This window comes from Mustela nigripes, chromosome 2 (assembly GCF_022355385.1).
Source record: "Mustela nigripes isolate SB6536 chromosome 2, MUSNIG.SB6536, whole genome shotgun sequence".
NCBI lineage: Eukaryota > Metazoa > Chordata > Mammalia > Carnivora > Mustelidae > Mustela > Mustela nigripes.
Window position 1 is genome coordinate 4310798 of NC_081558.1, and position 13913 is coordinate 4324710.

A 13913-nucleotide genomic window follows, 5' to 3' on the forward strand; every position below is an offset into this window, starting at 1 on the left:
GTGGACACTGGGGCATCTCTCTCGGTAACTGAGAAGATGTGAAAGCGGAGATAAAGCCAGAGTCTGTCCCTCCCCAGCCCCCACGTCCTCTCATTCCCTCCCCTCCTGTCCCTTCTGTCTCTCTGTCTCATCTTGTCTCTCTCTCCCGCCATCTCTTAATCTGTGTGTTTGTCATTTTCCGTTATGTGTTTGTCATTTTCCGTGTGTCTCTGTCTCTGTCTCTGCACCTTCTCTTCCCTTCTCCATCCACTGCTTGCCCCGACTCAGGCTCTGGGAGAGGGTGGATGGGACCCCAGGAGCAGCAAATGTTGTGGCTGAATCTCACATGTGTTGAGTCACGTGGGGAGGGACACGGATCCTGCGTGTCCCACTGATCAGGGCCGGTGGGAGCAGAGGGTCCTGGTCATCCCCCTCGACCATCCCCCTCCCTGCCTCCCTCACGACACGGGTCCCGGCCACGGCTGCAGGGAGGGGCTTCCCACACCTGGCCCTGCGGTGGGGCAGGGGGCTGGGGGGCTGGGGCAGGGCTGGCCGGGAGCCCATGGTGCCGTGTGATGCAGGGCTCCCTGATAGACACGCTCCGGGAGGTGAAGCCCACCTTGTTCCACGGTGTCCCGTGGGTCTGGGACAGATTGCTGGACAACCTGAAGACCGACCAGCTCTCATCCTCCCCATTCCGGAGGAGGGTCGACCAGTGGGCCATGGGGCTGGGACTCAGGACAAACAGAAAGTGGATGTTCAAGTGAGGCTGGGTCTCGGGGCTGCCCCGGAGGAGGGCGGGGGGTGCCGGCGTGGAGTCCCGAGGCCCAGCTCTGCTCCCCTGTGTCCGCTCCTCAAGGCAGACCCATCCCCCGCTGTGCTTTGGCCTGGCCAAGAGGCTGACCTTTAACCAGGCCAGGAAGTTCCTCGGTCTCCATCACTGCCGGCAGTACTTCAGCCTGGGCCTGGGGCTCTCCAGAGCCACCCTGGATTACTTCCTCAGCCTCAACATGCCCATCCTTGCGCTCTACGGCCTGTCCGAGAGCACTGGCATCCACACGGTCTCCAGGCAGCATGACTTCCGGCTGCTGAGGTGGGTCTCAGTGGAGGGACGGACAGGTGGCTGGCGGGGGGGCCCTGACCTTGACCTGGGCGCACGGTCCCACTACTCTGTTCTTCCCCACTGTGGAATGCATATCCGAGGTCAAACGAGCAAGCGAACCCCCATGTAGGGTGAACCCAAAGCCCATCGGATTTGTTTTCTAATGTGCCAACCATTCTTGTTACAAATGGCCAACCATTTTTGACACCCCGGCCCCTTGGGAGGGAACACATTCATCGCCGTATAAAGGTTACCCTGAAATTTCGCAGCTTAGTACCACAAACATGATTCCATGGCCTCTGTGGGTTGGGAATCGGGGCTGCTTGGGAGCTGTGTACCTCAAGGCATCACAGTCAAGCTGTTGGTTGGGGTGGCCTCATCTGAAGGCTCAACCGGGGCCAGAGGAGCCGCTTGGAGGCTGGCTTCCACACACGGCAGCTTTGTTCCTTTGCTAGCTGACCTCTCCCCACCACGACAGTAGTATTCCCCACACAAGAGACCCCAGAGAGGACAAGGTGGAAGTGGAAGCCACACTTTAGGGTGGCCAGATTCAGCAAATAAAATACAGGACACCCAGGGACATTTGAATTTCAGACAAACAACCTTTTTTTTTTTTTTTTTTTTTTTACACTGTAAGTATATCCCCTGTAATATCTGGGATATACTTATACTTGCACTTGTAATTCAGATATACCCAGGCATCTTGTATTTGATCTGGCAACCCTATTATGACCTAACCTCAGAAGCGGAACTTTGCTATTTCTGCCCTGTCTGACATCTGTGGGGGTCGGGAAGACCAGCCCTCTCCAGGGTAGGAGGGGGCTACACCAGGATGTGGATTCTGGGTGGGCAAAGCCATCTGGAGACTGGCTACTACCACCACTGATTTCGTTCAGGGACCCCTGCACATTTCCTGGAGGACTCAGCATGTGCTGAAAAGACAGGACAAAATAGTTAACTTGGACATGTCCCAGCCCTTTTGGTGGGCTGCCTCTGGAGGGGTGACCATTTTCAAAGGTAAAACCAGACACACCTTAAAGTGACAGGGACAGATTTTATTCACAACTACCACTGCAGCCAGAAGGAGGACCCGTGTGACCTGACCTCTACTTGAATTTGGGCCGAGGGACTGGATGTCTTCGAGGGGTCTGTGGGGTCAAGGGAGGTGGTGGGGGCTTGAGCCGTCTGGGAAGTGGCTGTCACAGAAAGCAGGAAAGGGGGTCGGCGCTCACTAACTGAACCCCTCCGGGTCTGACAACTGGCACTTGCTTCTCTGGAAAGAAATAAACCACCTGTGTGTTTGTGGCAGGAGGCGCAGACGAGAGCAAGCAGCCCTCTGGGGAGGGGTCCTGAGCCTCCCACAGGCGCTGGGGGAGAAAGCCAGAGTTACCTCCCTGACCATTCAAAGAGCAGAGAAAGTTCTGGGTGGCAGATTTGCATCTCAAAGGGCAGAGGAGGACTTGCCTGAAAGTTTTTTTAAAGTAGCTACCCTAAAGGGGGGCTTCTGGGGACCATCTGGGAAACTCTCCTGGGAGCTCCGAGCTTTCTGGAAGGGATATAAAAGGGATGGGGCCATCCTGGGGGACGTGGCCTGAGCGTCGGGAAATGCTAAGGTTTTCGCAAGTCTCTCTGTTCCGGGGGTGGATGAAATGGTTTGTGCCTAGAGACCAAGGCCGAGGGCTGTGGAGAAGACAGCTCAGAGAAGCCCGAGCTGCGTCTGGTCAAGGAGAGAGTCTGCTTTGGGGAGGTGAAAGCGACCTTCAGCAGAGACAAGACAAAGGCCCCAGTCACCAAGCACTTTGCCACCCACAGGGTCTCCTCAACCCCCAGACCCAAAGAGAGGCAGGGCAGAAGGGCGGACAGGCACAGGGGCTGAAGGAAAGATCGGTTCCGCGGCCCGAGCTGTCGCCCGACTGGGTGGTGGTGTTCGGAGTTGCCGCACGTTCTAGGTACCGCTTGGCATGTGGAGTGAGCCCTGCCTGTCAGACCGCTGGGGTTCCAGCAGGAACCCGGCGTCAAGAATCCCTGCCATGGGGGGCGGTGGGGCTCGCAACCCAAGCAGCCAGAGCCAGCCCCCCGATGCTTCCAGAATCCTGTCATTCTACACAAGACCTGAGCAGCTCGAGCGAGGCAAGTGGTGTCCACAGCCAGGAAACCAGTCAGAACAGAGGCGCTCAGCCAGGCCTCTGGGTTTTCCAGTATTTCATTGGGTGGCTTTGCTCCTTTGGGAGGTGTGGGACCATGAACGGAGATTGCCTTGCAAGAGGGGCAGGGCGTCTGGCTTCAGGGGGCGTGTCTCCGCTCTGGCTGCCAAGACAGAGCGCCCCAGGCCCAGGGGCTTCAGGAACCACAGAGAACTCGTCTCGGTTCCGGAGGCTGCAAGAGCAAGATGTCCCTGATTCGGGTGTGGTGTAGACGACTGGCCCCTCTCTGTCTTTGCATGGTGGAGAGATGGTGTCTCTCCTTAAAGGGTATTGGTCCCATCATGCAGTCCCCGCTCCCAGGACCTCACGGAAACCCAACCAGCTCCAACGACCGTCTCATTTGGGCGTTAGGAATTTGGGGAAGACACAATTCAGCCCGCGCAGGTGTATGCTGGGCATCGGCTGGGCCCGTGCTGAGGCCCTGCCCTGAGTCTCCAGTCAGCCTGGGGAGCAAGTGTGGCAAGGATTGGGGTCCAGGTGCCTGGAGAGGAACCTCGAACTTTGAAAGGCAAAGCATCAGCCCCGGCACCCACCCCCAGTTTCCGAGGTGGTGAGATGCCTCATTCTTGATTGGATGGTCCTGTTTTCTCTCCTGACACCCACCCAAAAGGTGTCTGGAGTTCCTTGTCCCCTGTGCTCATCCGTGGGCTCCTGCTGGCCAGGAGCTGGGTGTGGTAGGTCCACATACCCAGCGAGCTTGGTTCCAAGTCAAGGTGGGCCAAGCCTTCCCTCCCTGCCCCCCTTCTCCCTGTGCCCCCCTGCTTTGGATCCACAGGACGTTGGAAGCCCGACAGGCAGGAAAGGCCTGGGATCTGAAAAGCTGTGTGCGGGGGTGGGGGTGGGGGGGTAAGGGGTTGCCCCTCTGCCAGTGGGAATCTCTATCTGGTGTGTCCCTAACATCCTTTCTCTGCTCACTGTCCCCAGCTGTGGGAAGTCCCTTCCCAGAACCCACATCAAGACACAGAATGAAGATGATGAGAGCATTGGGGACATCTATATTTGGGGCCGGAACGTCTTCATGGGGTATCTCAATGATGCGGAGAACAACCAGGAGAAGTTTGATGCCCATGGCTGGTTGCGCACGGGGGACCTAGGCTTTTTGGACACTGATAAATTCCTGTACGTCGTGGGCAACACCAGAGGTGAGGAAGACAAGGCTGCAAGGTGCTCTGTGCCTCTGAGTGGGCCCCACAGGGCTGCTGTGGATGGTGGTGCGGGTAGTGTACTGCACAACAATGAGGGGAGGACTGAAGTCCAGCTTGGAGGAAGGGACACCCTTTGTGTGCCTGGGCTCAATCTCGTCCTTTCTGAACATCGGGGTGGCCGTGGGCTGCAGGAGAGCTGACTTGATGCGGCTTTTCAGACCACAGCCCCCCCCAGCTCCCTGTCTGCATGCAGATATCATCACCCTCAGTTCAGGCGAGAGGATCAACCCGAACCCCATCGAGGAGCGGGTGAAGCGGTACATCCCCCTTGTGCGCTACGTCGTGCTCGTGGGTCAGGACGCGCCCTACCTGTGCGCCCTGCTTACGCTCAAGGTACCTCCCGGCTGCGTGTCTGAGCCCCGCGATGATCCGGGCTGTGGGTTGGGTGGAGGCTGCTGCCCCGGTTTCAGGATGGGCACACTGAGGCTGGGGGAGGAGAGGCAAGGGGTCGGTCCCTTGGGCCCCTGCGGGGGGGGGGGAAGCTCCTGGCCCATTTCCAGAGAAAGGGCAGCTAGCGCTGAGCTGGGCCCACCCAGCCCTGAGGAAGTAGGGACATGGGGGGCAAGTCTCCCCAAGCCGAGCTTGTTTTCTCATTGGCGCCGGAGGGGGTGGGGACGCGGCCCTCCCACGGTGGAGAGGAGAGAGACAAGCCACGGGGGCGAACCCCCGCGTGGGGAGCTGGGCTCGTGGGCTTGGGTGTGGGCGTGGGGGCAGCTAGCGAGTCTCCTGACCCATTGCCCCCCGCCTCCAATGTCAGTGCCAGATCAACACAGACACAGGGGAGCCCCGGAACGCGCTGACCAGCGAGGCCGTGGCTTTCTGCCGGCAGCTCAGGAGCCAGGCCACCCGGCTGTCCGACATCGTCTACGACGGGGACCCTGTGGTCCTGGAGTTCATTGGTCAGGGCATCGATGCCGCCAACGCCGAGGTCACCTCCGACAGCGCCAAGATCATGAAGTGGACCATCCTCAGGACGGATTTCTCGGTGGCTGGAGGGGAGCTGGGTGAGCGGGGGTGGGCCAGGAAGGGTCCTGCTGCGGGGGCTCACTCCCAAGCCCCCGGCTCGTGCTCTTCAAACGCCGCCGTTGCCCAGGCCACGATCCCAGGCGCCTGTGTTTTTCAGCGGCTCCTCCGAGGAACCCAGCTTGGGGGGGGGAGGGGGCGGTCCTCAGCGGTGGTCCCCATGCAGGACGGACAGTCTCGGGGCACTTTGGGACGGGCCTACTGTACCTCCCCTCCTTGGGTCCCTCAATCCCAGCCTTCTACTGTTCCGACCCCAGGCCCAGGAGCCCCCCTACATCCCCAGGACTGACCGGGCCCATGAACATCTCATCCTGCGGGGAGGGAGGCTCCTGCGGGGGGTTGGGGGAAGGCCCTGCCTTGCACGTGATTCTGTGACAGGAGCCACCACCAAACTCAAGAGGGCCATGGTGGCCAGGATCTACCAAGCTGAAATTGAAAATCTTTACGAGGAGGACGACTATGACGACTAACCAGCAGCCAGGAAAGGCCCCGGGGCTTCCGGCCTCATCCCTGGACCCGGAGCCCCTGCTCCCCTGAACCCCTATCGGAGGATCCAGAAGATCTGATGCCCAAGGTGCTGCCTTCTAGAAGGAGGGAAGCTGTTCCGAGTGCCGAGCCGACCGGGACGGGTTTTAACTAAGATGCCCCCTCTGGGGCAGTGCTTTACATTTAAAGGTGAAAGTGAATAAAATTGGTTTCACAAAAGCAGTGGTTCTTACCCAGGGTGGTCCTGTGCCCCCAGGACACATGTGGCAATGTCTGGGGACATTTTTGGTTGTCTCCACTAGGCAGGTGGGTGCTAGTGGCACGTGGGGGGGGGGGTGGAGGCCGGGGACGCCACCTGACACCCCACAGGGAGCCCGGCCGCAGTGTCCCTCGTGCCCAAGTGCGTGAGGAGTTCCTGCCGAAGGCTGCGGAAAAGCCAAAACCAGATGCGGTAAAGCTCACAGCTTCTTCACTTTTTGAACACTACACACGCTCTGACGTAAGAAAGGTGAGGCGCGGCCGCCCAGGCTCACGATCCCCTGGAGAGAGGGTGCAGTGACGAACCGACCCCCACCCCTGCGCTGTTCGCAGTCACCCGGAGACAGTGGCCACCAAGGATTCTCTGGGGACCCACCCGGTGCCATATATATATATATATATATATATATATATTTTTTTAAATTAAAATTGAAACTAAAATGTTAACAGGAAACTTGAGGATCACGAGATAAAGAAAACGTTCTCGAACCCAGGCTGATTAGGCTAGGTGGGAAAGCCACCATGCCGGCCTCTCTGGGAAACTCTACGAAGGGAATGATAATTAACAGACAGGACTAGTTCTACTAGTAATAAAGAAATGACAAAGCCACAGTAGTGAAAAGCTCAGTGAGGGGGCGTCAGTGACAGACGGGCAGCGGGCAGCGGAGGGGAGCGCAGCACACAGACGAGCGTGCAGGAACGGAGTGGCCTTTCGGGTAAGCGGAGGAAGCACGGGTTAGCCCGTGACCGTGACCGGGGATGCCCGGCCTCGTGTAGCTACTGCGGAGAAAGAGCTGGGGCCCTGCCTCCTGGCTGATGCTCTCCAGATGGAGCAAACGGAGCGGTGAGAGCGAAGGCAAGGGAGGGAAGAAAAGGAAGGAGCAAGCATTGAATTGGTGGAAGGAGCCTGGAGAGCACTCGTAAACCTTGTCTCATGCTTGACCGGGAATAAGCACCCGGCGGTGCAGGGAGAAGCGGGACCAGGACGTCAGGATTCCGCGTGTTGAGGGCCGCGGGCCGCGCACAGGACGGAAAGGCAAGTGGGGAACTCTGGGCCGCGCAAGAGCCACATCTCCTGCTGAGAAGAACACGCGCCGGGGCACAAGCAGGCTGCCTGCCGCCCACGAGCTCCCTAGGAAGACGGGCGGGTGAGGCCCGCGCTGGTGTCCCCCTACCTCTACCCGCCAACCCCCGAGACCCAGTCGCGCCCCTGCCCACGTGCAGCTGTGCGCAGCCACGGAAGAGGAGCAGGGGGAAACCCGTCCGGAGCCCGCCCGCAGGGCTAGTGGTGCGGGTTAAGGTGCACCGGCACCGTGTAAGGACGGAGCTCGCAGATGCGTTCAGGAAGAGGTGTGGGAGGGAGCGCCGTCCTGGCCGGGAGCGGACCGCGGCTCCCGAGGGACGCAGGAGAAAGTGGATGCGGAAAAGCAGCAGGAATGAAGGTCACGTGCCTGTGGAATCGGCAGACTCGCCTGGAGTCATCAAAATAGACATTTACGACGTAAGATTTGGAAATATTCAAGGCAAAAGCATTGAAAGGGGACAGAGACAGCCTATGGATGAAAGAAACAAATCACCAAAACGTTGTGCTACTGTTTCCAACTGAAAGACGAAAAGGAAACTTTAAAGGCACCAGAGACCAAAGCCTCAAAGGGGCGAGAGGCTGGAGGACTGACTTCGCAGCCGATCCGGCGGGAGGCAGACGGCCCCAGAGCGGCCGCAGAGCCACGGCAGAGTGCGGGAGAAGAGCGCGCGGCCGCCCACCTAAGAGCTCCGCACCCCGTGGAGACACCTTTACGCACCAAGGATGACACAGACTTTTTTCTTTTTTTAAGGAACGGAATTCCCTGCCGCTAATGAGAATTCCTCAGGGCGCCCCCACCCCGCCCCGGGGCCAACACGTGTGTGCAGCTGCGGGAGCACGTGCCTGGGCTCAAGACTCAGAATGGGCCTACGTGCGGCGCCGCAGGCTGGCGGCTCTCCGGACCGCTCCGTCCGCCCCGCGGGGACTCCGGCGGCAGCTCCCGCGCCACCAAAGCTCGGGAAGAGGCCGTGTGACGGTTCTCCGCCCTGCTGCATTCTTGGCCCCGGGCAGTCATCCCTTCAGTGTGTGGTGGGGCTCCACGTACCCTGGGAACCCCTGGGACCCTCTCTCGCTCTCTGCCTCCTGCAGGAGCTCCGAGCAGAAACTGCTCCAGGGGACTTGCACAATCTTTCTGTCGTGGTAAAGACAGGGCGGGGGAGCCCTGATGTTGGAAGCAGAGTTCTGGCCAGACCGAGAAGGCAGGTTCCCGGGGACCCCGCGGGGGCCCGCCACCTCCCTCGCAGCTGCCGTGGGCAGAGTGGCCGGGTGCCAGCCTGCCGCGCGGGGCACTCAGGGACGGAGCTCTTGCAGGGCGGTCGGGGCTGCGTACGTGGGGCCTGTGAGAACTCGGGCTGCCGCGGAGTCCAGAGCAAAGGCCGCCACCGACAGACCAGCAGGCAGGCCCCCCAGCTCGCAGCAAAGGAAGCTTCTCCACCCTTTTCCCGCCTCTCTTGCCCTTTGTGGTCCTCCCACCCCAACCCATCCCCCCCCCCCCCCCCATGCCAACCCATCCCCCCCACCCCCCTACACACCCATTCTCCCATATTGTGAAGTCGGGCTTGGTTTTCAATCCCAACCTTGCTGCCGGCTTCCAAGGAAAGAACACACCACCCAAAACAGGACCCAGGACCAAATGCTCCACCACCATCCCTCTCCTGGACTTCTAGCGGCGCCGGCTGCATTCCTCCAGGAGGCCAACCATGCACACACTCCCCCATCCCCAGGCCCCCTGCCCTGGCTTGACGCCCACCCTCTCCCCCTCCTGGCTGTTCCAGGTGGAACCACACGGACGCACGAGGCTCTCCATACAGATCTGCTTTCCCATCTGACTTTATTTCACTTTTTTTTTCTATAAAACTCCTCCATAATTTCACAATTTAACAAAAAGTTTAAAATCCAGGACAGAAACAATCCTGTAACTTATTACAAACACGATTCTCCTTTATTCCTTTTATCCGGGAGTTGGTCTCGGGCTGATGAGTGTCCTAGTTCCTAGTGAGACACATTCTTTGTAAAAACCCTTATGGGTAAAAAAGGTATTCGATACCTTTTGCTTTCAGGTGTCGGTTTACATTTTGTTCAGGAGATAGCAAAACACAGGGATTTGCACTGGGGGCAGAGGGCTGAACACTAAACCCGAGGCAATCACGAAGTGCCAGCCCCTTCCTATGGAAGCGTCCCCAGACCCTTGTAGGCCCAGCTGCCGGGCAGCTGGGGGGGGAGGGGGAGCAGCTAGGAATGCTGCGGTCAGGGTCAGGGCCCTGGGTGCCTGGCACGTCCATCGGTGGTCATGGGGCCAGCACTGGGGCCTTCTGGCCAGAGGAGGTAACTGAGAAGTGGGTTGGTGCTTCTGAAAGCCCCAGAAACAGCAGGAGGGGCCAGACACTGCTGCTCCTGAGGGCAGGTCGAATCCTGGCCTTCCTCCAGCGGCTTCCTGGGCACGGCCCGGCTCCAGAGCTGAGCGCCGCCCAAGCTGCCACACGGAGCTTGGGAGGGCCTATGGCCCTTCCCAGCAGATGCTCCCAAAGGGGAAAGACCAGCTCAGGCTCCTGGCTGTGGCCCCCAGCAGCCTCCGCACACAGAGGGCTGGGCAGCGGCTGCCTTCCGTGTAGCCCACGTCAGGCCGGTTCCTTCAGTCCAATGTCTTAGAGTTTCCAGAGAAGAAAGGTGCCCCACTTTGGAGTATTGTCGGCCTGCCTGGGGAAGGGGGCGGTGACGGCACAGGGCCCGCCACACAGGCCTGCCCTCTTCCTAATACCTCAAGGCAGTGGGGTCAGGAGAGAATCAGAGCAGACGGCGAGGAGTCATGGCGGTTTCCTCTGCAAAGCTCCCGGGCCTTCCCAGCAAGTTCTGGGGACTTCACCAGGGAGGCTGAAGTCTGGGGGAGTCTTGGAGGCAGGGCTCCCCCAGGAGTGCTTAGGGTCTGCCTCACAGACGAAGCCACAGGGAAGGGGAGGCTGGCACTCCCCGCATCGGAGCTCAGAACTCGGGGGAGGGGGGAGCCCACCTCTGGGCCCCACCCCAGTCCCTTGCCCCTGGTCTCCTTCACGGCAAAAGTCGGGGGCGGGGGGTCGGGGGAGCCTTGAGTCGCAGTCTGGGGGAATAGAGGCTGAGTACACAGGGCCCCTGCCCCAAGGAGCTCCATCCTGGGGGGGGGGGGCTGACGCCGCAAGGGCATCCTGGCTGGGAGCGAGGGGCCGACGCGGCCCTTGGAGAGTCTCAGGCATGCGAGGAGCTGGGTCTCTGGACCGGCGTGACTCGCGGGGAGTGGGAGGGCCGAGCCCAAGCCAGAGCCGTGTGTGCCCAGAAGGGCCTGCCACTGGCTGGGCCCGGCCACGAGGGGCTGGCTCTGAGTCCTGACACTCCTCAAAAAACTCCACAAACTATCCCGTCTTATTTGGCAAAAGCTCATTTTTTCAAAGTTCGAAGACTCCGACAGCAGAAGGAAAAGGGTCCTATGGAAGGAGTACGAGCCGTGGGGGAGGGGGCGGCCGGGCAGGGCCTGCGGCCGGCGGAGCCCAGGTCGGCGCCTGGAGGCGGCGGCCGGTCTGACCAGGCACCAAGTGCGCCCAGGCCCCTGGGTGCCCGCGGACCTGCTGGCTCGTCGTAGTGTTCGCTGGCCCCGCGCAGGGCCCTCCGCGCCCCGGGAGGACGACTCATCCCCTCGCCTGGAGAGGGCCCGTGCTGCTCCAGCTCGGCCTCCGGCCCAACGACCAGACCAGTGGAAACGTCTTAACCTAAAAGTCCCGCCGAACTCACCCCCCACCCCCCACGTGCAGCGCTGCCACGGACACGCACACCCGGAAGCCGCTCTGGTACCTACAGTGCAGACACACACGCACACTAGAGAGAACTATACAGAGAGTCCCAGCACAGTGAGAGCCCGCGGGGGGCTGCGGCCCTCTGCGCTCCTGGGGCGCGGGGAGGACTGGGGGGGGTGTGAACCGTTCGGGGAGGCTGGAGGCAGTGCCCTGGCTGCTCAGAGAGGCCCGGGAAGTGAGACCAGGCCACGCGCCCCTCCTTGGAGCGAGGGCCCCACCGCCGGCCACCTTTCCTCCCCTTCTGAAACGAGGCCGGTGCTGCCTTCAACACCTGCTGCTTTCCGAGTGGGGCGCAGGGGACAGCCCCTGCGTGTTGGGGAGCAGCGGCGCTGGCCGGCCCCCGCTCAGCCTCAGGGCTCCCGCTAAGGTGGTGGGGACGGTGGGCCGGGAGCCGACGAGGAAAGTGCAGCTGGCCGTGTGGGCCGAGGACAGGGCGGTCACTAAGGCAGTGCTGCGGGTGGGTGAGTCGAGAGCGGAGGAGGAAGGCGGGGCCCGGATGCAGCCGCCCAGGGCCCCAGCGAACAGGGCCCGGCACCCGGCCCAGGGTCATGTGGCCACGGCCTCCAGGTAGCTCTGCAGCTTACGCACGGTGGTCTCATCCAGGGAGAAGAGATCGAAGTCGAAGGTGGTGTTGGTGACGTTGAAGTGGCCGGTCTCCTCAATCAGGTTGACGATCTAGAAGGTGGTGGCAGGGTGGCGTCAGGAACAGGGGGCGGGTGTGGGGTGCCCCCCCCCCCCAGGCTCTGAGAGGGGAGAGGAGTGGGGGAGGAGGAGGGCTCCCTGGGGAGGCACGCTTGGGCAACCCCCCACCCCTAGGCCTCCCAACCCGTGGTGGGGGCGGGGCACCGAACCTGCTGCAGCACGTTGCGCTCCCGCAGGGCCATCAGCCTCCGGTGTAGCTCCACCAGCTCGTCCGTGTAGGCCTGGGGGGGTGGCGGAGGGGCGCTCAGCCCGCAGCCGCGCCAGCCCCTGCCGACAGCTCAGCCCATCCTGCCCATGAGCCCACCCATCTTGGCGCAGGGCCCAGGGGAAGAGGAAGGCCAGACAGGGTACCCGGTGGGAGAAGCGCATCAAGCTCTGGGGTCCTGGGGTCCCCCCCCACACCTGCCCGGTCCCAGCCCGCCACCTTGTCATAGGTGCCCCTCTTGAGGATCTTCTCGGGCTTGCTGCAGGACTCCGGGCTCCTCCGGCCTGATGCCTGCGGGACAAACCCGCGTCTGCTCAGAGCTCCCGCCTTCCTCCCCTCCTTCCTCCCCTCCTCCTCCCTCCCTTCGGTCCAGGGCCAGCCCATCCTGGCCAGCAGAAATCTCTCTGGGGTCTGGGGGGCAGGGGTGGGGAATCAAGCCTCAGCCTCCAAGTCTTGGAGAACCACAGCCCAGGAGCAGGCCACAGGCCGTCCCTCGGCCCTACATCCAGGGTGTGCGGGCTGAAGCAGAGACCTATCACCCAAGAGACCCCCTTCTCCTCCTCCTGACTGGGCCACCCGGGGCTGCCCCCCACCCTCTTACCTTGTTGTTGGGTGGGGGTGGTTTCTTGGAGGGAGGGGGCTCTCGGCTGGGCAGGCAGGAGTCGGCGCTGTTGTCACTCTCACTGTCACTGAAGCTCAACCTGAACACAGGACATGGCTCCGTGTCAGGCCTCTGCCACCCACTGTTCCGGGACCTGGGCTGCCGCCCCGCGGGCCTGGCGTCCACCCCATATTCTCGTTTCCGCGCTCCCCTAAATCGACTTCACTCAGTTCTAGGCAGCTACTGCCAATAGGAAGCAGCTCTGCTTTCCAAGCACAGAGCCCCAAGAGCAGCGGGCCGGCACCCTGAGAGGCTCGGCGGGGGGCGGGGGGGCGCAGGGCTCCTGGGTCGGAACCCAACCCGAGGGTGCTCTGCTGATCTCGCTCCTGGGCTGGGTTCTGCTGCTGGTGGCCGAGCACGTGGAGCTGCGGCGCTCTGGACAGCAGGCCTCCCCTGTCAGGGGCACGGGGCAGCCTGTCCTGGGGATGAGCGGTCAGGCTGTCTCAGAGAGGAGGGCGTGATGACTCAGGGCTCAGAATCCCCCACACGCACGAGACTAGAGCTACGTCTTTCTCACTCCGTGTCTGCACTAAACGTGCCGGCCGCTGTCTTTAGCATTCCCCAATCTCCGGAAGCCCAGGACGCACTCCTCTACCGCACTGCCGGTCCGCAGCTGCTTTCTCCCGCTGCCTGACACAGGCCTCCCCAGGGAGCAGTGCGAGAAGCAGCGGGACCCACAGAGGCCAGAACCTCAGCCCCGGGGGGCTCTGTTCTCACTGCCCTGGGGTCAGGGCTGTCCCGTCCTTGGGAGGGTGGCTGGGCTCCTCCCACAAGCAGCACCCAGCCCCCGGCCCCCAGGGCCCTGCTCTCTTCAGGGCCCAGAGGCTGCTCTCTCCCCAACTCCCGCAGCTGCGGGTCCTCAGGAGCGAGGCAGGCGGGTGGGCCTTTTTGTTGCCCGGGCAGCACACAGCGTCAGCCAGGCCCAGGCACAGCCCCGGTGCCCCACGCACCCTTCAGTTCCCCTGCATCTGTGGGCTCCCCCCACAGCAACTCCCCACAAGGCAGACAGGACAAGGTGGGGTTCTGTCAGCTCATCCCAAGCAGCCACAGGGCCAATGTGGCCCCTTTCCCAGCGCTCCAGAAGGCCCGACCTTCCACGTTCGCCCCTAGAAAAGGTACTTATGCATATCTGGTCCCTGTGCGGCTCGGGGAGCTTCTCAGGAACAGGGCCACGTGTATGAGC

General features: G+C 61.7%; 3 protein-coding genes across 3 annotated transcripts in view; 1 reads left to right on the top strand and 2 right to left on the bottom strand.

The window, feature by feature from the left end:
* The first annotated feature begins 4295 nt into the window (after positions 1–4295).
* Positions 4296–6155, top strand: LOC132009657 (long-chain-fatty-acid--CoA ligase ACSBG2-like). Its single transcript, XM_059387685.1, has 4 exons — positions 4296–4427; positions 4684–4823; positions 5248–5494; positions 5892–6155. The coding sequence occupies exons 1-4, from the start codon at positions 4304–4306 to the stop codon at positions 5981–5983; spliced, it is 603 nt and encodes a 200-aa protein (XP_059243668.1). The 5' UTR covers positions 4296–4303; the 3' UTR covers positions 5984–6155.
* Positions 6156–9155: 3000 nt separating this feature from the next.
* Positions 9156–11188, bottom strand: LOC132009592 (uncharacterized; the record flags this gene model as incomplete). Its single annotated transcript, XM_059387632.1, is given in 2 exon segments — positions 9156–10685; positions 10688–11188. Coding segments are annotated over 2 exon segments (1041 nt in total), but the record flags the coding sequence as incomplete, so codon positions are not given.
* The window catches only part of MLLT1 (MLLT1 super elongation complex subunit), a 62675-nt gene continuing 59944 nt past the window's right edge, over positions 11183–13913 (bottom strand). The window contains 4 exon segments of the mRNA XM_059388784.1: positions 11183–11837; positions 12014–12085; positions 12289–12360; positions 12671–12770. Coding sequence (XP_059244767.1) covers positions 11709–11837; positions 12014–12085; positions 12289–12360; positions 12671–12770 — 373 coding nt within the window. The 3' untranslated portion in view covers positions 11183–11708.